Consider the following 25,616-nt stretch of genomic DNA (forward strand, 5'->3'; position numbering starts at 1 on the left):
ACTTTTTGATCTCGCTGCATAACTAATAGAAGTTGCTAACCAGTTACTGGGGAGTCTTCAAATCATCTTGCTGGTCGTGGGGAGCTGTATCCCAGTATGGCTTTGCTGAGCTAACTATACTGCAGGAATGGATTTGAAGAGAATTTATTAGTGAAGATTTGTATCAGTATATAATTGGTTAAGGATATAAGCTGAAATTCAAATTTGTACTTAGATATGGTTTTTATTTAAAACAATATTGTAGTTAAGATTTCAGTAACATATTTTACAAATCATTCTTCAGATGCTCTTTCTGGAGCTCAAGTGGTTGTGTTATAAATGAAGAATGGATTCAGGATACTTCACAGTATTAGTGGTTATCTTATAATGTTTTCCAGATGGCAGAACATGATGTAATCCATACTGCTCAGTTTGTTTCACTGCACTGTGTACTCTGTCATACCCAATAAGTAACCAAGAGACTTTAAGAAGCTCATCAGTCTGTTACGACGATAGCTGGTTAATCCAACTGTTCTTTATTACATTATGAAAACTGCAGATTAACAAATCACTTGTTGGTGAATGTAGGAAGATTGATTGCTACTCAAAGCTCTGCAAAAACTAGATACACAACTCGGATTAGCGTAGCTCAAGCTACACTTTGGTGAATGAATTCAATTTTACTCAGGGCTATGAAGTAGTTCACATCTGTTCAATTGTAAATTTCTCTAGCAGAACCAGGTAATGGTGATTCCTCTCTGGAGAAGTGAGTGTAACTTTTGATAGTTGTTGTTTGCATTGGTCTGAAATAAAACCACAGCACTAGCATCACTGGTTGTGTGGGCATGGTGACTAAGGTCAAAGTAATTGCAGCTTGCAGTTGCTCATAATTCTGCCAGTGTTTGTGCAATAATGTTGTTTACTAACTAGTGCTTTTATTAGGCTGACAGACCATCTTTTAAATGGCAAACCCATCAAATTTAAGTAGGTACTTTGCTCAAGATTTTCTCAGCATTAATTGAAGGCGCCAGGCATCCTGCATTGGGACAGGTGCAGTCGTGCTGTGCAGAGGCAGGATTTGAGGAGTACATGGGGCGCAGCAGCTCCCCGTGCATCCCTACATCCAGCTGTGTTGGGTTTCTCATTTGAACCCATGTCCAAGAAGTCTTCAGGGGACATTAAGGCTGGTGTAGTAAATCTATTGACAGTTATCCTGTAGGGTGGGGTTTGTACACACTTTTTTAGGCTATCCTGCCCTTTCGCAAAACCCAGAAAAATGGGACGGAGATAAGAATAATAAGAAGCATAAATACGTGGCATTAACTAGCTTCCGAAAAGGAGGTGAAAATTTCCTGAAGTGGGTTTAGTATCTTGTGGTTGTCTCACCATCCATGGAGCAGCTGCCTTTGGTAGGACACACATCTCTGGGCTGGCTGATCTGATCTGGCATGGCGCTTTCTACCCTGTCTGTATGTGTTCAGGCAAGGAGGGTTGAGCAGGAGCTGAGAAACTCTGGGAAGAGCAGCAGTTTCCAACACAATCGTCATTTTGACAGCTTGTCATGTTTACTTGTCTTACTGTTTTAACCAGTGACTTCCTCATCTGGTTTTTATCATGCCTGGTGTTGCTTGGCTGGAAGCTGTTTTTATTTTTCCTTTACCCTGTCTCTGGGGAATTCCCCAGTTCAGTGTCAAAACACCCCCACGCAGGGGAGGTGGGAAAGAAGAGAGGTTTACGTTATGCACATGTCTCTCTTTACAGTTTCCTGATGATCTTCAGCTGCTTTTAAGGAGCATTTGTTGTTTATAGTCAGTCCACGCATGTTTGTTTGACTCAAGTTGTCTTTGCTCACTGCAGTGTTGCTGGTGGTTAATGGGCTTTGCTGTTCTGATTTCTATGGCTTGCCCTGTGAAACAAAATAAATGATAGTGGCTTTAGGAAATTGAAGAGTAGCAGAGAGATAATTACATTTTTCATTAAATATTCCTCCAAGTCCAGGGGACTCAGTTCTGCAGAGCCTCTTCGCCTCTTTCTCCACATCTTTTGCAAAGAGTATGTGAACATGGGCTCTCCAGTGAAATAAGGGCTGGGAAAGGGGACAGAGAAGGGGAAAGAGTCCTGAAAGGGTGATGTTTCCATGCCCTTCTTCCACAGCTCTTCTCCCTTTCCTCCCCTACTCCTCAGTAACTTTTCCTTCATGTTTTCTGCCACACAATATTTTTCTAGTATTCCTGATGCGCTGTTGTGCCCTGATCTGCCTGATCCCTAGTTTCTCCTCTACTAAGCCTTTGGTTTTAATGTTTTATGTAAGAATTGTCTGCTTCTTCCTCAGCAGTTTGACCTTGTGTATAAAGCACAAAGAAGAAATATCCATCACTTTTTTCTGTTTGGAAGAAACACCATAGAGAATCACAGCAGATTTGACACCTGGAGAGGTTTCTGCTCAGGAATCCAGACCACTGACTTGCTTTAAGGTGGTGGGAATGGGAAGTCAATATTTGTTTGTCTGAGAGAAGCCAGAGTTTTTCAGAGCTGATAGAAAGACAAAACTTTATGTACTGGAATTGTAACGTTAATAAAAGGCCTGAAAACGCTCTATTAAAGGTGTTTTTCTGGCACTATATGGTCTCTACTCCAAGAAAATTGGACTTTGATGAAGGAGGGAACGACTATAAAGGACATTGCCTTCCTGGGAGGAGTGGGGAGCCCTTTCCTGTGTTTTAAAGAGCCTGTATAAAACAAGTTGAAATCCTGCCTGGAAGGATTTTTGGCGTGCAGAGCGCTGCTGTAAGCGTAGACTTTGTGTTGGCTCAGCGCACAGACCGCGGGTCTCGGAGCCGTTAAGCGCAAAAGGTCAGGATTGCATTTAGCCCATAACTATCAACTCTGTGATACACTATTAGTCATAGAAACTTGAGAAATTTGTTAAGATGTTCCGAGTTTGGTTTCGATATGTTGGGACAGCTTTTTAAATTCCTCTGCAGTTTAAAGCGTCACTGCCAGTAGGAAAGTCAGTCGATCGAAATACAGCGTTTTTAAAAGATTATACCCCCTTTATGCTTTTTGTGATTTTTACAGTCTTCTTCTCATTTTAAGAGAAAGAAGTTGTCTGTAAGTGTAAAGGCTGTCTGGTTAGAAGTAAATTCTTTATGCATAATATGGTTACAACACTTCCATGCAGCTTTTCAGTTGCAGAAGTAGTACAAGATCATTTTAGCAGCAATTGGATAAAATAATATTCAGATGCAAGTAGGATTTTTTTAACATTGCAGACATTCCTTTGACATTCTTAATTATGTTTTTCTTCCTATCTCAGCCCCCAAGTTCTATTTAATTCAATTAGGCAATTTTTGTTAGTCAGTAATGCGGTACCATACTTTGTCATTGTTTCCTAGGAGCTATGTTTATCTAAATCAACTATGTCAAACCTTAACTTTTATAGGAAAGCGACAGAGTAAACCATAAGCCACTTCTGCATAAATCACTTATTTTAGTCTTTAAACGTCATGTTGTACATATTAACCTTGCCCTTTTTCCGTTGAAAGGTGGAGGTCTTTATGAAGTGACGGGGTCTATTCAGTCTTTTGTTCTACATACAGAAAAAGAATATTTTTTGCAAAAATCATAGAACATGATATCAGACTCCATTACTTATTTATCCCCATTGATAATAGATAAGAGTAAACTGATAACCATGCAGAAGTCTTGTTCTATGCAGAAACTCCTTTGAGTAGGTTATGGTGGAGTGATGGGACAAGCAAAATGGACAATCACCCATGTTTATCCATCGATCAACAATAACATACTGTGGCACATCAGACAATTCTACTGTAATTAAATATTTTCTATTTAGAGATCATTCAGTGAAATAGTGTCTCACATTTGTTCATACTATAGCTTTTTCTTGCTTACCATATCAGTGTATTCTGTTCTTGAAGGTGATTGCAAAAATTTCCCATTTTTGTGCTTAATCTCTAGGTATGTTGAGCACAGAAATTGAAGTCATGAGCTCAAGAAGCTATTACCTTCTGAGAGATACTGGCTTACTTTTGGTTTAAATTGTTTCACATTCTTGCATATACGTATAGGTAGTACAGAAGGAAAATACATGTTTTTGCCTGTATCCCATTGAAAGGATTGTGTATCATTGAAAAAGCTCCCTATGTTCCAAAAGCAGTTTACTTTTCTGGCAAAGGGAAGTCCCTTCAGGGTTAGAATCTGAGATTGGAGTCTGGCAGGTGAAATTATTTATCACTTCTAAACTAAAAATATATCATGTGAAAGAGATTTAGGGGTCTCTGAACCTTCATAACCTCGCTCTTTTTTTTTTTTTTTTAATATTCAATGGTTGTGGTTTGTTGATGTTGTTTGCGGGGGGGTGTGTGTGTGTGTTTGGTTTGTTTTGCTTTTGTTTAAATCAGGCTTGGAAATAACTACGTTATTTAAATTTGTGAATACTAATCTTTTAAATAAGAGGATACACACATTCAAGAATAAATTTCATGGAATAATGCTAATTTCATCTGGTGTCATAGGGATCCTGTTCTATATGCTGATACTTTGTTAATTGAGACTAGTGACGTATGACTGAATAATACCCGTCATTTCATTTACTATATACAGATGATTTTGCCCCTTGATGTAATGAAATTTTTGTTCTGTCTACAACTGTTCAGTACATCATAATCCCACTGTACCTGAAGGTATTGAAACTCAAATGTTAGTTATTTTCTAAACCTTTCTGTTTAACATCAAGGTTATTGGTAGAATTCTATTTTACTAAAAATTCTGAGTAAAATGCGAATATAAATTTTTTCTTGTACAGTTTAAAAAAAATCATCTTTCAATACTTCTTATAGTGAAAATGTCTCCATGCAACAATGGGATCTAGTAATGATGCAGAATTCTTAAGCTATTACAACTTTGTAAGGTGTTTTTAAAACTTGGTTTCTGACCTTGAATTTAAAAAACATTACAGAAATTGGTTATTGTATAGTCTTCGAGAAAAACCTATCAGTGCTCACTTTATAGAATCTAGAACAACCTATTTTTAAACAAAAGCAAAGGACTTTTCTCAAAAGAGAAAGAAAAAGGTTTCTTATGGAAGACAATCTTGCAATGGAAAAAGCTTTGTTCTGCTGTTTTGCAAAGAAATCTGCATGTTTCAGCTAAAAAGCACACCATCTTTTTATTAGTTAAATTGCATCTCTCAGAAATTAGCTTGTTTAATTTTGTTATGAAATTATAAAACACTGTGGTGAAGAAAATGCGGGCCCAATAACTGCCTGTTCGAAATAGATCAAACGAACTGATTAGTAATTGGTAACATCTAGTGGAACCTGGCATATCATCTCGTAAATGTATTTACTTGATCGTTAATCTACAACATATAACAAAACATTAATTTACAGACTGTCCTGGCCTTAAGTTGTGTTTCAAGCATCCTGTTCCCTTTCAAAAGATAAACTTTCCATAGGCCAGTGCTTATCTTGCTGGGCTTGCCGGCTGTCGCAGATTTAAGCTATACTGGCTGGGACGCGGCTTGCAGTCGAACCTTGCGAACTTACGTGAGTGCTCAGCAAGAACATGGGGAATTACTGAATTTCTGTCAGTAAGAGGAAAAGCTCAAAAGTAAGGATAATGGATCAGAAAAGGTAGGGTATTCATTTAACTTACTGATATTAGTTTGTTGTAATTATTTAGAATCATGTTTAATAGTTAATGAATTTTGTTTCCTATGGAAAGGAAGAGAACATAGGATATCTTACTGCTGTGCGTAGCTGTTCAATCTTTTGATAGAAGCAATTGTGTCTCCAGTGTGTTGTGTTATTGTGTTATTAGCAAAGGTAGATAGATGAAGGTTTATGGGTTTTGGTTTTAATTCTTGTGAATGGGATAGTGGTGGCATTCGTAAAGACGATATCTACTTCTGTTGAAAGCACAATGCACAGGCATAGGAGAAAGGACTCAGAGGTAGGATTTATTTTTCTTAATTGCTCCTATTGCCCTTGACAAATATGCTTTTTCTCGAGCATGATTCAGAGTTGTTGTTCCCAAATGGGTTACAGCAGGTAGGGGTGCCATTATGTGAAGTGCTTAATGTGGTTTGCAAAACAACTAACAATGAGATAACTGTGGAAATGTTCTCCGCTGCTGTCAGATGTAGACGGTCTATTTTTGACCTGGAGACCAATATCAAGCCCTGGATTTTGTCAGGGCAGGGGGTGGGCACTGAAGACCTTATCTTCTTTTTACCTTTGTTGACAACATATCTTTATCCTTCCCGGGTCTTGGGGTGACTGCTTGATAATGCTGGTATTTAAAACACTGAGATAGGAGAAGTCATGAACTTCTTTTTCTATTTTTAAGGATGCTCATTGAAGTTGCTAGTGAGGCTCAGTGAGCACAGGGCTGTGGGGTGAAACTGGGGGAGGACACGGCTGGTGGGACTGGAAAGCCATAGAAACACATGCCGCCTTCCACAGTGCTTTGTTAAATAGAGATGTATTAAAATCATAAATTAGCGTTACATAAGCATAAACAACTTGCAAGTATCAAATATTTGATACACCTCCTCATTTATGTATTTATTTATTTATTCCTTTTCTTTAATAGGTGTACTTTCAGGAAAAGTACATTTGGGAAAGTTTTAATTAAGCAGTTATTTTGTTTGTTTGTTTTAAGGAGAACCGCTGCAATTACATAGCGGTTTATTTAAGTAAAACTTTTTTACATGCAGTTTTTTTAAAGATTTACTATTAGCTAAGCAGCTAAAATGCAATTCTATGCCTTCCTAAAGGTAAGAAATTGAACGGAACTTCAAAATAGTGAATAGAAGGAGCACACTGAGTTCTGTGCAAACCGTTAGAACACATGAAGAGTGCTTGGTGTGTGCTGGGGGCTGGTAGTAGCCCGATTCACTCACATTATGTTCAATTATTTTTTTTGTTTAACCATTTAGTGTCTTGGGTGGACATTGCCCCCTGCCCCAAATTCTTGGAGCCCGCGCTGTTGAAAGAGCAAAGCAGTTTAACTGCAGAGTTACTACTCTGTTTGTAACTAACAAATTACATGTCGTAATTGGCTTTATTTATATTGGGGTTTAAAACAGAACAAAGTAGTGTAAACAAACCGTAACACTGTGAAAATTTAAGAAATCTGCAGCTAAATATAATGCACAGCTTTCCAGAAGAAATCAGTGTCAATTCAAAATTAAAAAAGAAACAAAAAAACTCCTAAGATGTCACGCATAGCCTTTTATTTTTACACTATCACTACGGATAAATATTGGTGGTTTGGGCAGAATGGTAGTTTGTCGTCTGTTTTCAGCCTCTTTCATATAATAACAACTCTTCTTTTACTGGAGGCAAGGAAGCAAAGAAAAGAAACAATTTGCTCAATATGGGTGTAAAACTTGTAAATGGTTCCCTATCTAAAGACACATTTGCAAAAATAAAGCATGACTTTGAAGGAGAAGGTGCAAATGCATGAGCTTATATGATAGCAGAAAACTGAATGCTCTTTAGTGCATTCGGTCTGTATAAATATGTAATTATTAATAATAGTTACCTCTGTCCTTCAGCTTAATCACACCATGGAGAACATTACAATAATACTTTTCTCATGTAGCAACATGGAGTTTTCTTTTTGTCAATGGTTACTGAGGGTTTTTTATGCTATTTGTTGGCACGCCTACTGACATGAAAAATCATTGTGTAATCAGCATTAGTGGTGAATTATACCTGAAAGACAAAAGGTGACAAATAATATCTATTTTATAAACTCTTAATTTGAGAAAACATGGTCATCACACTAGCAGTTCACACAGTCCTGTAGCTCATTTATGTCTTACCTGGATATCTTAAGTGTCTTAACTGATGTATGTCTAAATTTTCATTACCTGCAATATTAGTCTCATGAGGTTTTGTGTAAACTGGTTCAAAATGTTTGGAAAGAGTTTTATGAGAGGTGACTAATGATAATCTGACTCAAAATATTTCTGTAGCAAATGAAAACAAGTGTTACATGTTGGTATTGAGTAAGATTAAAAAGTAGTTAAAGAGCTGAACAGATATTCCTTGATATTGTACTTCTTATTTTTATCACTATAGATAATTTTTTCAGTTGCAGTCTCAGGTGAAAAACAGGAATTATGTTAAAACTAGAGAATAAATGGCAGCATAATTATGCCCGTATTTTCCTGTAGTGGCAAAGATCTTCACATCCTTTAGGAAAATGTTGACAGTGTATCTTATTATTTGCTCTCATGATAAATCATTTCTGTTGCAGTCATCCCCATGAGTGCCACTCCCGTATTAAGTAGGATACAATCCTACTTGTGTTAACTAAAACATCCAAATCACACACCTTGGTCACTCCTTGTCCTGGGAACTTGTAGTTCTGGCTACATAGATTTGTTAAATGCTCTTATAAAAATTACAAATTTAGCAGCACAGACTGCTCTGAAGCACTTTTTAATTTTATGGATTTTATGTGTAGATGAATCCCTGGTGATGCCCAGGGCTAGATGAGTAGATACAAAAATGTTTAAATGCTGAAAAGTGTACTATCTGTTATTCAGAGGATTGTATGTGTTTTCTGGTTAGAGATCTGTAGAGCTGCCGTATGGAAGTCTTTATCTTTTTTGGTGTCATTTACCTGTCTTGAAACTCACAAAAAGAAAAAAGTGTAGAGTGGAAAAAGAGAAGCAAAAGGAGCTGTGTTAAACAATGAGCTGCTTTGCTCCCAGCCGGATCCTTTCCACCTCTCCACTTGGAGAGCTGTGATTTCTTTAAGCCAGCTACCTTCAAGGATTTAAACAGCCAAAATGTTCTGTTTGGGTAGTAGAAATGGCTTAACATTCACAACATATCACGGTTGTCTTTGTTAAAATTTGTCATGGTGAATTTTTAAATTTACCAAAACCCAACTTTCAGGCTCTTAATGTATCAAACCAGTAATACAGGTCAGCAGAGTATTAGAATTGTGCTGAATGTGATGGATTACTTCAGTGGTATTTAGCTGTCCCTTCAATAGGAGTTTATTTTCTAAATCAATGACCCGTGTTTTTTTTCTAATTTTTATTTTACCTGGGGTGAAAGCTATAGAAATTTCTTTTTAATGGATTTTACTGCTGATCTTCAGTATAGTTTGAGTATAAAGTTTCCCAGTAAATGGAGTGGCAAAGAAAATCCAATAATCTTGTTGCTAATGCAGCGTTGTATGTCTTAAGACGGGAGCTGCTAAACTATGAGCTAAAGCTTTCTAGTTCTAGCAGTGACCTGCTGCATACAGCGCCATAAGGGAACCTGTGAAGGAGTTTCAGCTGCAAAATACTCATTTACGCAATGTATCAAATATCATCTTAATAGGACATGAGCTTTATTAATCTTTTAAAAATACTCTGAAGCCATTGTTAAGGTACACTAGTAGAATCAAGAAGGAATTCTATTCCTCAGGAATAATTAGCTCCGGAACAGTTCTTTATGTACTGGGTCAAAAGATACATGTAGGCATTATAGGCATACAACTAAGCAAATCATGCAGTTTTAGAAATCTTATTATACCAATAAATATGTTTCATCTTACTACCCCCAAAAAACAGCAAGGAGTGTTAAATCTTCTTTGCCAGGAACCTGCAAATACGTTTTATATTCCTTCTTGTCTCTTCATCATGTATCATGGTGGGCTTTTAGAAAACAATATTTTAGAGACTCCTGTTCATTTATCTCAGAACTGTATTCATGTGTGAAGTTTGGGGTTTTCTGTTTGTTATTTGTTAGTCCTTTTTAGCATTAACAGTTCTTTTTCTGAATCTTTGCTTGAGCGAACATGCCAGGTAACCCTCCCCACACGCCCCAATATCTGAGCAAAATAGATATTAATGTCCAGTATTAAGCTTTATTAAACAGCCCACTACTAGATGTCTCAGTAAAATGACTAAAGAAAGAATGGGAATCTTGGCTTTGTTGAGCAGGAAAGAAATTGCATTGGATTCAGTTAGTGATTTCAAGTACTACTTTATGAATAACTGACGTGGGACAATTTGAAGCCCAAGCCCAATTAATTCTCCGTGTCAGATCTTAAATCTTAGAGCTATTACCTTAGAGGGAATTTGTTGACTTATATTTTGGGGCTTGAGAGAAAAACAACAACAAAAAAATGACCTTAAAATCAACCAACTGACGGACTTGTGGAGGTGTTGGTGATCTTGGCCGCTCTTATCAAAAAGTGCCCCTAAAGAGCCTGTGGCATTAGTGATTTATTTTTCATTCGTAGCACAACTGGGACACAGAAACCCCATTTTCTTTAGCAAGAATACTTGGACGCCCTCCAGTCAAGTGGGAACAAAGAGTTGTCTGTCAGGGTCCCGGGAGCCCCCACATCTGCTTTTTAAAACAGGATGTGGGGAAGGGTAAAAATCCTCTCCATCTGTGATGCCAACACGGCTTTGAGAACACCTGGAATTACCAGACCCAGCATTTGAAGCTTATCGCTGGAGCTGATTTCTGATCGACTAAATGCCTTTCGGGGCTCAGTTTCCATGTGCTGTAGAAGGAAAGTGTTAGGGCAGATTTTCCACTGAAGGATCTGCACCCTAAAATCTTAACCCATTCCTCCTCTCTTTGGAAAGCTGTAAAATAATTTCAACAAATAAATTCTGGGTGGCTGTTTAGCCTGATTTTTGTTTTTATTTAAAAAAAGTTACCAAAAAATCCTTTGAGTAATTTTTAGTGCATTTCAGTATCCACTCAGAATTTCATAAACACATGTATATAATTTATGCCTTTATTTTTTGTTAATTGCCTTCAGTTTAAGTTGATTTCACTTGTGTAAATGTCCAACAGAGCCGAGAACACTAAGCACACAACCAGGTTGCTTAAGGAAATGTTGTTCTGTGCTTGAAAGTGAGCTGCAATAGCCATGCGTTTTCAGTAGAGCCTGCAAGTGTTTCCTGCAATCAACGTGCCATGAAAATGGCCCAAGTGCATCATACTGTCAGCCAGCTTTTAACAGAATGTGATTCGGCAGTTTCTCAGATAATTGGCCAACTAATTAAAAGAAGAAGAAATATTTTGGTGGAAAATTCGTGAAAGGAAAATTGTTTCTAGGCTTTGTCATATAAATTATTCATCTGTCTGTTTTCAACTAAAGATACTCTTGGTGAATCCTGTCAACAATTTCAAATGAGTAGTGATGTTTCATTTGATTAAAGCTGCTTTAGGACTCTGTATATAACGTCAAGAAGGTTTGTTTGGTTTCTTTTATTTTGTTTGTTTAATTTGCAATGGGGAAACAATAATGGGCTACAATGTCCTGACTCTAACACTTCTAGGTTTCAGGAACAGCAATAATAAAACTTGTCTGGGCAACTTACAAAAGCTCTGCTTTGTATTTCAAAGATTGTTTGTTTCAATCAGTGGCCTAACTAGCTGCATATTAATAAGTGTAGAAATTCTTGCTATAGTCATAAAGAGTCTGGTTCAGAATACATGTTACAATATATTTTTAGAAAGGAGTCATAGTAAAAAAAATGTGGTTACAGTCCTCTTTATTTCTGGAATTTTAAAGTTTGCAGGAAAACTCTGAAATGGGAAGGTTGACAGTAATTATGTGTTCTTGAAACTAGGAGGTGAGTATCTTAACGACTGCTTTTTGTATTCACTACTCATTGTTTATTGTAGCACATAATCTTAAAAGTTCATCAACTTGTGTTTGATGTTTTTAATATTGAAATGAACCCCCTGTCTATTAAGGAGGATATGCAGTGCGGATTGAGGGGCAACCGAGCGCATTAATTCTTGTTGTTTCATTTTTATGGTAAATACCAAACGTTAAGGATGTTCATGGCTTTTTTGGTCTGCTGAGTTTCTGCTGCTTTTTCTCAAGTACAAGTCTGAACAATGTGTTCAGAATTTTAAAGCTTGGTTGGTTTAGAAGTCAGTTTCGATTATTAAGAATGAAGGTTCAATTTAATCTCTTGTATAATTGTCATATTGAAAGAAAATCTTTAAATTCCCATGAACTACAGTAGAGTTAATGTGTCAGCTGGGCTGGTTACATCCTCCTCAACAGAGAAGTCTGCAAAATACTGAAACTCTAGCACAGGACATTCCTACTTCATCCGTTCAAATAAAGATAACAATAAGATTGTTTGAAGGATTACTTTTAAATATAAGAAGCAGAGAATATTTTGAATGGAAAAAACCCCTATGAAATTAGGTGGTGAGAGGAAAATCCAGGTGACAAAGCATTTGTGTTAATCTGGCTCACAGTTTGCCTTCACTCTTTCTTTTGACAGTCTTAACACTTTGTAATCCTTTGTAATCTAAAACTGGGTATGCACTGCTTTTTTTCTGTGAAACAAAATATCAAGCAGAGAGGGTGTGGGGGGAAAAAGTAACAATTAAAACCCAAAACACTTGTATGTAACAGAGATTTTTCTAATTACTTGGCAGACAGTAGCATAGAATATAACTGTATCTATAACTTGTAGAATAATTTTCCATTAGCGTACTGCTTGCAGTCTATTCAACATTTAAGAAATTTGATTTTCTATATTGCTGTTCTGAGAGGTTTGAGCTGCACGTGTAGTTAGAAGCTGCTACACCGTTGGCTTTTTGGAAAAATGTACAAGGAAATTTTCCCTAGAAGTTCACTGTTATAGAAGAAACAGCTTATTTAAAAGTCATCCCGTTCTTTGTGAATACCCTAAAAGTAAATTGTTTATGTTAGAATCTTGTTTTTTAAAACTAGTAAGATGTGCCTTGAATTGACACATTTTATCCTTTTCAGTCAAATATTTTTGAAGTAATTTTTTTAGTAGTTTTAAAGTATATTTTTCTATATTTCTAAGAGACACAGTATAACAAAAGGATAGCAAAGATGAAGGATCATTGAATGATGGTGAGGAAAAACACTGAATCGCTTGAACAGGGCACTTCAGCAGTCTATGAGAGTAGTTAAAATGTTACAAAATTTCTGTTTCTTTGAGGTTAATACATTCATATTAATGCTGGCAATGAAGTAAATTTTCTGGAAATCCTCACTGAGTTCAGTAAGTCTTTTTCTGTGCTGTCCAGAGGGTACACGCAATGAATGCAAAAGTATTTGGATGTTATAACTCCATGTCAGTATAATACCACAGTTGCACAATATGAGATTTTAATGTCAGCCAAATCTTTGATGTGTTTGGCATTAGATTTTTTGGGGGGATGTGTAAAAGCTGTATTACATAAATATTGTAAATTATCATTAATCCGCAGGTTATAAAACAGAAGTCAACTAATGTTTATGTTTAGTTATTAAAATGTTTTTAATGTCAAATTTTAAAGGTTAAAAACTTTGTTTAACTTTGCGTGCATTTAAATATATTGAAAGGAGTTTAATTTTCTTTCAGTTGTATAGCTATACTTTTCCTTTATGGAGCCAGTTTTGTTCTTCTAACTTAAGGGAAAGCGTTCACCATACAAAAATTCCATAGTGTGTTACCCGTACCCTTTAAAATGGAATGGAAATACAGAACCGTTGCATGTGTCACGAACACGAATTTCCTGTCTAGATACACATATATCATACAATCTCTTCTTTCTTTTGTACATGATGTTTGTTTTGGGGTTGTTTGTTTTGGTTTTTTTTTTTTTTTGAGGTGAGTTTAGGAGGCTTGGACTAGCTGGCTTTTTTTGAAAAATAGAGTTTGCATTAGATTTCTTTTGATTTTTTCTTTTTAATTATTTTGGTTTTAAATATATCCTTGACCGATTATCAGTGCTTTTTTTTCTAGTAGTTTTAAGGGATGAACAAAACAAAAATACCTGGGAAATAGCTGATAACTCCTGTGAGATCTGTGAAGAGTAATGCCTGGAATATAAAGAATTAGGATATAGAGAGGACGAAATTACAGACAATGCAATAATCTGCCGTTATACTGCAATAAGTAATTAAAAATGTAATAACTCAGTAAAAATATTATCTTTCCTAGGTTGTTTAGGGGCGGAACAGTCTGTTGATGGTAGAAAAAAGTGGGCAGTTGTGACAAACCTGCTGTGTGACCCACCTGGCCATAGGTGTGCGCAGGGGACCCTGGGCACAGGGTCCACGGCAGCATCGCGTGAGAGGTGGCGGGCAGGACAGGCAGGACAGGCAGGACAGTGGGGCATCCCAGGGCACGGGGCTGCAGCGATGGCCTCGCAGCCGGAGCTCTCGGCGTTGCGGGGATGCGATCGCGCCGGCGTGAGCGGTGCTGTTCCCGTAGGCGCTGTGCACGTCTAGCGGGGGCGGCCGCCTCCACCTCAAAGACTTTGTCAAGGATTAGAGGGCTTTAGCGAGGATCGTGTGGTTTCGTTGCTCCGCGTGTTGGGAAATGCAGTTGTGGCTTTACGCGGGTAGAGGTTACAGTCCGGTTTGAAAGATGAGCTACAAGAGGTTCCCATAATATTAGGAATTAAATAATGCAAGTTGAAACACAATAGAGAAGATAATAAATGTGGAGAGAACAAATGGGAGGAATTACAGTGACAAGAGAACTGGACTCACAGACTAGTTCTGGGAGTACTCAAGTTGCCTTGAGACAATAGTAAACAATTGAATGGTAATTTGCCAATATATGTATTTGGCTACTGGTAAGGCTTTACAAGATCTTGCATCCTTTTTTGTTTACATATTGATTAAAAATAGAACATATTACTCTCTCTCACGTGAATGAACTGGGATACTCCCTGAGTGCAGTTTAAAAGATCAGTATTATAATTTAAACTGTAAAAAACACAGGTGCAAAGAACATAAATAAGATTGCACATGCTTTAGCCATTCCATATCATGAGCTGCTTAATTATCCTTCTTTGCTTGTAACTGAATATAGCCAAACCAGTGTCAGGTTTATGAACACCTATAGGTGACATTTCTTAGGAGATTCCTCGATGAGATTGATGAGATTGCCATATCGTCTGACACTCTGGACCAAAAGTCATTTTCTTACCTTCTAGCCTGTCAAGAGCAGCAGACTTTTTTTTTGCAGCTTGATGACAGATGAAACGAGTGTTCTGCATATGGGAATCTTCTTTGTGCTAAGATGTAAGTTTTATGGCAGAGAATTAAGAAGCCTTGAAGGCTTGTGCCTTTTGGTTTTGCTTTTTTTTTTCCAAATGAGCATGAAAAGCATTGATGTGGGTCATTAATAGTAATAGTCAGCTCTAAGAAAAAGGCACCTGCCTGGATGCTTCATGGGGGTAGGGAAATGCTGTCTGTGCTCAGGCCATGGTTTTGAGTGTACAGCCTCATTGGAAATATCTGAGGTTGGGCATTTTGGGTGACTCTTGCACAGCAAACTGATAGGTCTGATTTGGATTCCCAGTGAATGAGCATCTGTGTCACAAAGCCAGGTTATTGGTCTCAGCAAAGGGAGACTGCATTACTTTAATCTCTGGAACGAGTCAACGTTCTCCATTATGTGGGAGTTACTTGTATTTACTTCATGTTCCTGGCTGTGTTGCTGCTGTTTGGTGGATCAGTAGGATCCTGGTGGCCTGGTTGGATTTCCCTGTAGACTGAGTGAGGATCTCTCTATTTCAGCTTTCTAGACAACCAGTATTTACCTTGGTTTTCAGTGGCCTTCTCAAGGTTTTGTTCTGAGGTTGCCCATCTCAGCCAGTCACAACTGGGGGTTCTCCATAACTCATACAGAAAGTGTTAGAAAGGAAATATGAAAGAGGGATGAAACCCTTGTTGAAATTAGTGGACTTCTGAAGTCAGTGTCAGAATTGTGGTCAACTTGCTTACTAGTAATTGAGAGTGACATTTGAGAAATACCCACCCTCCAAAGCCAGACCTGCCATCCCAAACAACAATAGAAACATCACCTGTTCTGGAAGTTTGCTACCTGGAGGCAACTTACAGGCTTTTGCATATATATTTTTTTTTTCCAGTTTGTGGAAGAGCTAGGTTTATTCAGGCCTGCGTTAGGCTAGAGAGAGGTTTGTGAAGAGGTCACCAAGTTGTTGGGAGAATTAGTGTGACATCGCTGCAGTTAATGGGCTTGTCACTTTGGGGCACTGGAGTGACAATGTGGCTGCTTGATCCCTTCCAGAAACCTCTGGACTCCAAGAATAAGTTTAAAGGTGATTATAGTATGTTGTATCATTTACATAACTTACCTATCAGTAACACTTCCCATATTGTCAAATGTGTGTGTTTATATACATCTATGCCTGCTGAAAGGATTGGGTTCAAAGGATAAACTCTGACAGTGATGTGGACTCAATTTGACCTCGTACATAGTAAGTATCTCCTCATTGGTTGTACAGCTTTTCTTAAAAGAAAAAGCAAAACCCTACACTGGCCATTTCTTCTTCCACTGCACAGGCTATGCAGGGTTTCTTGTAAGAAAAAGGAGCAAATCTGATTCTATCCCTTGACTTAAGATTTTGACAACAATGCTTTGGGTTTTGTTCATAAGCATTTTCTGTTGCTGAAGAGTCATTGCTAGGATAAATGGCTGGAATAACAAGGGCTTGGGTTGCTGTTGATAGTCAGCAATGTCCGTAACTGGGGCTTTTCACCCGTCTTCATGCCATATTAATCACAACGTCTGAGAGCAGTGGTGGGACCTGTCTCCTCGCTGTTGGTCCCCGCAGCCTCTGCACTGGATGTGTCAGAACAACAGCACTGGCAGGTGGAAGAGTTGCAGTAAATATGCACAGTTATGGTTTAAGTGAAAAAACTGTGGGAAAGGAAATACATTAATCCATTGCGGCTGGTTTTCTTTTAAGTAAGCCTCTGTAGTAAATTGCAAGTTTTTCCTGGACTTAATATTTCTGGATTCCTTTCTTGCGTGGGGGAGGGAATGGAATAGAAATTTAACTGAAGCATAAAAAATATTGAAATACAGAAGCAACTGAAAATTAAATTAAGTTGTGCATATGGAAGTAAATCCTCACCCCTGTGGTCTCTTTCATGAACACGCTTCAGGAAATCCTGGTCTACCAAATCATAAAACATGCACTATACATATGAGTGCATTGTTTGTTCAGGTGGTGGTGTGGAGGTGATGTTTAGGAAGTGCTTTAAAGCCACAAAAAGATGGATCCCCAAATCTGGGAAGAGCTAAACTTAATGAATTATTGAGTATGGGCTTGCTATTTGAATGTACGCTAAACATATTGTCTTTTCACTCTTTGGGTTTTACAGACTTTCATCCCACATAATCAGGAATTTCATGTCTGATTCCCTTTCTTTGATTTTTGCAGTTTTAGAGGATTTAGCATATATTTACTCTGGCCAAAAAGGAGAGGATGTTGAGTATTATACAAAACATTTTTTTTAAATTAAAAGCAATTAGTATAATTTCAAAAATCCTTTTGTTTCTCAGATGCTGAATTTTCATTTCAATTTTTATGTCATCATTTTGCTATTTTTCCAGTTGTTACAATTTTTATACCCAGAAGATATAAAGAAGAACCAGATATCCAAAGAAGGCACTTTCCTGTGCCATACAGATGGGGAGAAAAAGAATGAATTTTTCTCTCCCATTTCCACATGTCTCTTAGCTGTAAATCACCTTTGAGGTGCATAAAATCTTTATTCCTTACTCTTAAAAATACGGTGACCCCAGCCCAACATGGCAGGGATGCAGGATGCCCACTGTTCCAGGACAATGTCCCCATACAGCTCTGTAGTGTCTCCATAGTGTTACGAGGGAGGGTTCAGGTTCCTGCTCTCTGCAGACACCACAGCTGCTGTCACGGTGTGTGGCACAGTGAACTTGCCCTGTTTGATGCTGATGTGCGTGTTGCTGCAAGGGCTGGTGACAAGTGGTTGTGCACTGAGGACGTGGGTAAGCAGGAGTCTACGCTTTCTCTCCAGAAGTGCTGTTAAAGTTGAATAAAATGCCAGCTCGAAGATGGAGTGGGACAGCCAGGGCCTGAGCACGAAGCTGAGCTCAGAGGTGGGCACTGATCCAAGCCTAATGTGACTCCAAGCTGTGCCAGTTGCGTTTGGTCCTTGATGGGGTAGATGGAGGCATGGCAGAACTCCATGTTGTTACCTCTAGACCCATTTCTCGTGCTCAAGCCAGTTTATTTTAAGCTAGCTTGAAATATCTCTGTGCTGCACCATAGTGGGTAATGTATGCAAAGTCATGTATTTCAGTGGTATCAGTTGCAAATTACTCTTCTGTCACATGGAAATCTTACAGGGGAAAAAAAGATAAATACAAGTGAATAGCACAGAACTCCAGCGAAACTGTTGCTGACTCTTAAATACTGGTCTCTTGCTTTCCAGAAATTTTGTGGAAGCTGGAAATACTCTAGGAAAAGGTAGCCAGCTAAGGACACTTGGCTGAATTAAGTCATGGCTTATGTGGGTTCTGTTGTGTCAGTAATTCCATATCCTTCTAAGAGCTGGTTGATCTTCTTACAAGGCTGAACAAAGTTGGGGCAGAAGCTAATGCAAAATATGTATTACACAGCCAAGTCATGCACAGCGAAATGGGTAAACCCACATGCATTTGTCCTGCGGGCGCCTGCTTGTTGGTTAACTGTTATTTTTGCCAGGTCTTTCATGGTACTTATATATGCACGATCAGGTTTGGTTTTTTTTTGCCTTCTGGTGGCTTTCCAACATTGAAAACACGTTGAAAAAGTGTGAATTTTACCATAATAATTTAACATTCAGAAAAACTGTAGCAGAGCTGATTTTTTTTTTTTTTCTTATGTCACTGAAGTGTTATACATTGTGATCAGTATTGCTTCAAGTTCAACTCTCAAAGCAGCTTTTGTCCTTAGAGAAAAAATCCCTTCCAGAGGAAAACTGTGTGCTGGCTAGCTCTAGCTCTAATGGAGATGGGGCACCTAATTCCTTCATGAAGGAGAAATTGTAGCCATGTAAACAGGAGGAAATGCAGATGTTTTCCATGTTCAGATCCGCTCCTCAGATAATGCTGTACTGTGCACCATGTGTGCACTGTGCCATGGGGATCCTGCAATTCTCAGAAGGACTTTCTTTAAACGTACATTGCAGCATTCCAGAGCTGTGCCCACCATAACTTTCCTCTTTCATGCATCTTTTCTGGTGCTTGATCCATGCCAGATACATAAGTATGTTAGGAATGAAGTTTTTTCGGACTATTTTCCCCTACTGATTATTTTCTCATGTAGATTTTATTTTTTTCTTGCATGTGTTGTATTTGTTCATTGTTAGATAAAATGTGTGATTTCTTATTCACAACTGAGGGACTGCAATCTGAAGTTTCACTGATGTTTGTGCAACTTTCTGTCCCCGCTGCATTTTGAGATGCAAAATGTATCAGAGTAAAGGAGAAGTTTCCTTGACCTCAAGAAAACAGATTCCTGTTTCTCTCAAGAAACAGCCTAATGTTTTGTTGGAGCAGTAAACAGTGATTCTGGCCTCTTGTCCAAGTGCTTTGTGCACAGTGTACCTAATGGAAATACCTGCTGGCGTATGTGGAGGCTGAGAGGAGGGATAATACCATGTTTCTGAGACTATTTCAGCATCAATGGAACAACTTCATCAACTGGAGGAATGAAATCCTCATTCTGTTGTATTTTGGAAAATAGGCTTCAACTTAATTATTTAAAAACATTTTTAAAGTACTTTTTATTGCATTGGGGCAGAGACCATAGCAATCTTATACCAGCTGTCTTTTTGATAAATGTCCCTACATAGCCTAGCAGAGGCTGTGACATTCCTCTTACCCTGTCTTGATAATCTGAAAATCTTCTGTGCAGGAGCATCTGCTCCAGGGCAGTAATGCAGGAACGTCGGATTCTCTATTTCATTCCTGGTGGATATCGTAGCCAGCAAATTATACAACAAGCCTGTGTGGGGGAAAAGGGTTACACCTAAGCCTAATGGGATGTCTTCCCTAGGAATCAGGAAATTAGGAATGTATTAATGACAGTGCAGAAATATATTGATGACTAGAAGAAATGGGACTGACTCATGACATGGTTATATTATCTAAGAAGGAAATCTTATACTAATCTTCAGAAAGAGTATTATAAGCCTGCTGCTTAATCCCTGTATATTGTATCAGAGTCTTAGCTCTGCTGCACTGGAGCTGGAGAACTCCATTCTGCTGGGTGTTCAGTTTTCCGAGGACTCTAAATATCAGAAGCTTTTCTTGGGCCATACTGAAATTTGGGGCCTCATCGCATGATAGGATTAACCTTCTAGGTTTGGGGATCTTCTGCTGTTGTGTTTCCCAAATACAGCATCCCTCCACTATAAAAGCTTTTCTTTCAGCAGATGTTACTGCTTTATTTTATAGGAACACGTGGGAATAGCGCTATTGTTCTGAGCACACTCCAAAAGCAGCAGGAGCTCTGCATGTTCACCTGTGTATCCTGGAACCCCTTTCATCCTCAGCAGAGCAGAATGGAAAGCTTGAAAATGAGTTTGGGGGACAACAGAGGCAGAAGTCTGATGTGCGGGAGATACAGATGATACCTGTAAAGATCATACTGCCAAAAGGACTTTTAGTCTCCTGGACATCGTGGGAGCTGGATAGTCTGAGGGGATGTACAGAAGCCAGCTGAACATCATTTTTAACCAGCCAGTTTCAGTTCCTTACTGGTGGTTGTCTCAATGTGTTTCAGCATGTTCATCAGAGGGCTGTGAGACTTTTAGCATTCCTCTGAAGAACGGACTGTTGCTGACAAATATAACAGAAGGTTTATTTATCAGTAAGTGAATATTCATTGTAATGAATGAAATCAATTATGCTGATTAAATAGTAATTGCAGCAATCAGTAAATTCTAACAAAATCAGCAACAAAGGCCCTATTTTTGCTCTTGAGGAATCAGATTTCTGAAAGCCTGTTACCACAGTCTCTTTCTTACAAGTTCCCCTGCTTTTCTGTAGACACCTACCTCAAGGTGTCTGTGACATCTTGCCTTTATTCACCTCTCCTGTGCTCTGTTAGCGTTCAAAAGCTCCCCAGAGCCCATGGTGTTGCTCTTCAGCCGGTTGTTCAAGTGTGCCGGAATGCAAAGTGATCTTCGCTCTTAACTAATGCTATGGAGATCAGTGGAAATGCAGCAGCATATCCCAGCAGTAAATCTGGCATCCTTAATTTCAGTTACAATTTTTCTAAATCACTTGCGCAACCAGGCTGAAGTTTGGTCTCCATGTGGCTCAATAGTGTAAGTTAATTGTGGAATGATGGACAAATCGTATTTTTCAAAGTATTTTTCAGTTCAGGCTGGGTTGACAGGAACATGGATTTTGAAGATGTTTAACTGTGTCAATAGGCAAGTGAATGCAACAGCCTACAAACTGATTCACTTAAAATATTTTTTTAATAAACTTGGCACAAGACCTTGATAGCATAAAAGTATGTGAGAATGATGCATGATTATGTTGTTGCACAATCCAAGGTGTTTGCCAAGGAGTACAGAACTATAATCTTCCTAGAAGAGGGAGACATTAAGCTGCTAATATATCTGTTGTCCCATCTGCTAATATGTGCAAACATCAGATTATTTTGACAGGTACATATGTATGTGGATATATGTAATAAATAATTCCTTCCACATTCCATTCCAGGACAAGATGATTATAATGTGCTGGATTTGGCACAGAACATGAAATCATTTAGAAGATAAAGCCAGTGCAGAATGTGTCAGCTTGCTTTTTAAAGCAGTGTCGCTCCAAGGAAAAATGCAGCCTGTATTCTGTGATCTGAACTAATGGGCTTTTTCTTGCAAGCATTTAAGATATGAAATTTCTGGCTGGTCATTTTTTCCCCTCAAATGATCCAAGCAGGACCTCCCTGCTTGAGAAAGACACTGCACTGTATCTGCTGCTGTGTTGCCACTGAGATGTTGAGTTGCTTTGGCCCTTTGCCTCAGGAGGCTGAGAGTGGAGGAGCTCCCTGCAGAGAAGCTGCAGTTCCTGGTGGCTCCAGCAGCATCTTCCTGGGCTCCAGGGACACCCACCCTCAGTCAGGAGCTGAGTCTTGGCTGCAGCTTCAGGTTCCTGCCTCCACAAATGCTAGACTCAATTGTGCATCACCTAGCTCTTTGCTGAAGATTCAAAAGACCGGCCCCAATAGTCTTGTCTACAGCCAGATGCCCCAGGGCTTGGTAGTTTTGCTGCTCGGTTGTAGAGAACCAGCAGCCTGACCTTGGAGGCTGAAGACTACCATAGTCTGGCAAGAAACCTCAGGAGACCTGCCGGCGTTGTCATGCCCAGTACTTGTGCGCTGAATATTTTGATTGCAAATGAATTAAGGACTCAGGGGTCAGAGACATTAAGGTAGGAGTGTATGATTAAAAGACTTGATTGTTTTCCATAAAAATAAGCAGAAATTTTTCTCTTGGCTTCAGCAAGTTTTGGAATAGCATCGGGATAGTTGTTTTTAATTGCCCCGAGTATCCTGAGGTAGTTGAGGAGGTCATGGTAATTATTTACATAGTAGATATTAATTCACTGTGTAAAATTATTTACATTAGTATTCATCTAAGCATGACAAGAGATACAGACCACGCTTGGGTTCTCTGGATATTGATTGCTGAGGAATTGTATCCACACAAATAACAAATGAAAATTCATCAGGAATAATTTATATTTGTGAACTAGACTGGGTGAGAAACAAGGTGATAGTTCTGTTTTGGAAGTCAGATTTCAACATTTTTTTCTGTTTAGAGAGTGGATTGCAGGTGAGGTTGTGTACCTGGTCTAGATGCAATATGATCTATGCTTTATTTAACATGAATTAATTATGCAGATAAGAAAAACAAGAATCTAACTGTTTCATCTTCAGAAGCTCAGATTCTGTTAATTAGCCTTATAAAGAAAAGACCAAACTTGTTTATATTTGTTCTGGTAATTAGTCATAGTGAAATGTTACATTGTTCCCAATCTAGGCAATTGTTGAGCATCAATTTTGTCTGTTGACTATGAAGGAAACCAAGGGTGACTATGAATCAAGGCTTATCATATTTGTAGTGTGCTGGGCAACTATAATAATGCGGTACTCCCAGGGAGAATTACCTTGATTTGAAAAAACATGCTGTTTCTTCCTCCATCCTTTCTGTTATTACTAGATTGAATGGTAGAGCAGCTTTTCTGGGCTAAAATGCAGTCACTGTTTAATAAAGCAGAAAAGACCCACCACAGAGCAACTGAGCCCTGATCCTGTAAATCACTACCTGTGGTCAAATTCTTGTATATGCCCAAACTTGTTGAACTAAGATCTTGTTGGCCTCTAGAGCTTCCCTCAGCCTCCTACCCAAAGTAGTCAGCAAGGGGGAGGTGAGACAGGAGACTTCTTTGGGAGGTTCTTTGTGAGTTTGCATTAGGGACATAGAGAGATGATGACAGACAACAGGAAACTACTACAAACTTAACAGGTAATAAACGCGGCAGAGGAGATATTTAAAAATGCTGCACGAAATAAATTTCATATCTGAATCTTTCACAGGCATTTACAATTACCTGCAGGGTTAATTTGAGGTGAAATAATACTGAAATGTATAGATTGTGAAGTGGTAGATATTCAGTAATTTATCCAGTTCTCTCGTCTGGCTTCTTGACTTCTTTCCACTATCTTCTGCAGATGGGCTTGTTTTGTTTTCCGGATAATTTCTCTGCTGTCTCTGGAAGGTCTCCTGGGGAGTTTTGGCTCTGCGTGTCAAATTGGCACTTCCCACTTGAAGACCTGAGCAGAGCGGAAAGCTTGTAAATCTGGTCAGCAATTCCCCTGTATGTTTCTGTAGGCACAAGGATTAAAAGACATACTTGAGAGACACCACAAGAATCACTGCAGTAGTGTCTGCTGGGGAGCTTTATGACTGATAGAGAAGGGTTAAATTTATTTGCCTGTTGGAGAGTAATAAACAGTTGTCACTGATAATAAATTATCTAAACTGCAGGTGGTCTTTGGTAATGACAAATGCAGACTTTATGACCTATGTTCAAGCTAGTAAACACTTCAGTGCATCTCTGTGCTAGATGGGCTAAAAATAGTCCCTAACCCCAGTAAAATCTACTTTAAGGGTTCCTGTACTTAAATAACATTTGTGTTCTACTGTCTGCACTGCAAGAGAGAAATGAGTAAGGGGGGAAGTTCAAACTAGGTAAAATGATTATGGAAAATTGGAAAAGTCTAGGAGAGAAGTGATTGCAGCAGCCATGTGTGAAGGCTGATGGGTAACACTATAAAGATTTGTTTATATTTCTATCTTAAAATTATGGCAGTGCTAGAAGCAAGGAAGCAATTTCCCTGTAACATCTGTAAAACCTCAATCAGCAAGACCGCCATTTGCTTTAAATTGTTTCTCAGTGTTTAGATTATTTTTATGCTGCAAGATACTTATGTGATGATGATTCCAATTAACTGTTAGAAATCTTATAACTTCTGCATAATGCTATTAATTGTAGCTACAAGACAAAGAAATGCAACAAGCCTTAGAATAGGCAAGCAGGCCTCATTTCCTGGGATGTTTCTAGAAGTTGCTGTTATCTGCTGTGTGCACTGTTTCAGTCTGTATCTAGATAAGCTTAAATGAGCAATGAACACCTTTGCTCCAGAGCACTATTTATTTAACTTGTGGAGGGCTCCCTGAAGTCGTGTGGGTACAGCTCCTGCTAGTTAAGCACATGTGCTAACCCTATTTGTTTAAAAAAATGCCAGGGTCATGGTTCTGCTTGTAGTGGGTTAGCTCAGTTTCTGTGTCTTCCCTCTCTTTGCTCACCTGTAAAAAGTATATTACACTCAATAGTCAACAATCTAAAACTGTGAAACATAATTGAGCACCTTGGAATTCTTGAATAAAGAAAATACTTTGGAGAAGACTGAAACACCAAAGGTTAATTTTGGGGAGGCAAGATTAGCAATACAAATCTTTAATGTGGTAAATCCAGATTGAAATGATTACTTAACCTCTTATGATGTTGCAAGAGAGAGAGGAGCGGGACACCAAGAACTTCATTCATTGTATGTTTGCATAGTACCTACCAAACGCTCGGCGTTTCGCCGTGGGTGCTAGGTGCTAGGGCAGGGTGAAATATTTTGCCTGGAATCTGTCTTATTATTTCACCAGGAAGTGCTACCCCATGCAAACAAGGATGTTTGCAGAAGGGGTGGGATTCAGTTGCATCCTTCTTCAGCAAGATGCTGAGGCCGTTGCTTATCTCCTGATGAGAGTAGGAAGGAAGAAGGAAAGTTTCTAAAACTCAGCGTAGGGAAGTGCTGAGAATATTTCTGAACAGTGTGTGATTTTGTTTGTTTTGAGGATTTTTTTGAATTTTTTTTTAAATTTGCATTCTCTACATTCTCTATTATGAATTAAAATTTCCTGAAGTATTTGGCCTAACAGACAGGTTTGTCTACTCACAATTCCATATTCTAAAGACTCTCTACCTGCTAGATTGACATTGTGTTTGTTCCAGTACCTAGAAGTGTGTGTCCATGCTTCCCCTTCTAATAAACACTATAGGATGCCTATAGTCGTTGACAGGCGTGCGGTCCAGTTCTCTGTGGTTCTCAGTAATCCGTGCCCGACTCTATCTACAAAACTAAGTCATTGTATCGTAAAAGCAGAGACACAATATATGTTAGTTGGAGTTATTTAATTTGGGTTACATATGCTACAGTATGCCCAGTTCTGTAAGTATG

The 25,616-nt window shown here is 38.5% G+C and overlaps 1 protein-coding gene and 1 long non-coding RNA gene across 5 annotated transcripts in view; one reads left to right on the forward strand and one right to left on the reverse strand.

The window, feature by feature from the left end:
• The window catches only part of RBM20 (RNA binding motif protein 20), a 105,986-nt gene that overhangs the window by 18,322 nt on the left and 62,048 nt on the right, over positions 1–25,616 (forward strand). The window contains exon 1 of one of the 3 annotated variants that reach the window (XM_082054288.1): positions 5,534–5,633. The exons of the other annotated variants lie outside the window; for them this stretch is intronic. Within the exon in view, the coding sequence (XP_081910414.1) occupies positions 5,620–5,633 (14 nt within the window). The 5' untranslated portion in view covers positions 5,534–5,619. Of the gene's footprint in view, positions 1–5,533; positions 5,634–25,616 lie in introns of those variants that run through there. 3 annotated transcript variants of the gene reach the window in all.
• On the reverse strand, positions 256–14,317 carry LOC309440551. 2 transcript variants are annotated; one of them, XR_014184218.1, is made up of 4 exons: positions 14,036–14,317; positions 13,794–13,839; positions 7,549–7,721; positions 256–1,885 (listed from the first exon to the last, which is right to left on the reverse strand). It is a non-coding gene; the product is annotated as an uncharacterized lncRNA (long non-coding RNA). The 2 variants fall into 2 exon arrangements; XR_014184219.1 differs by lacking the exon at positions 256–1,885 and having other exon boundaries at positions 7,068–7,721.

This window comes from Streptopelia decaocto (genome assembly GCF_964273445.1).
Source record: "Streptopelia decaocto genome assembly, chromosome: 5".
Lineage (NCBI taxonomy): Eukaryota > Metazoa > Chordata > Aves > Columbiformes > Columbidae > Streptopelia > Streptopelia decaocto.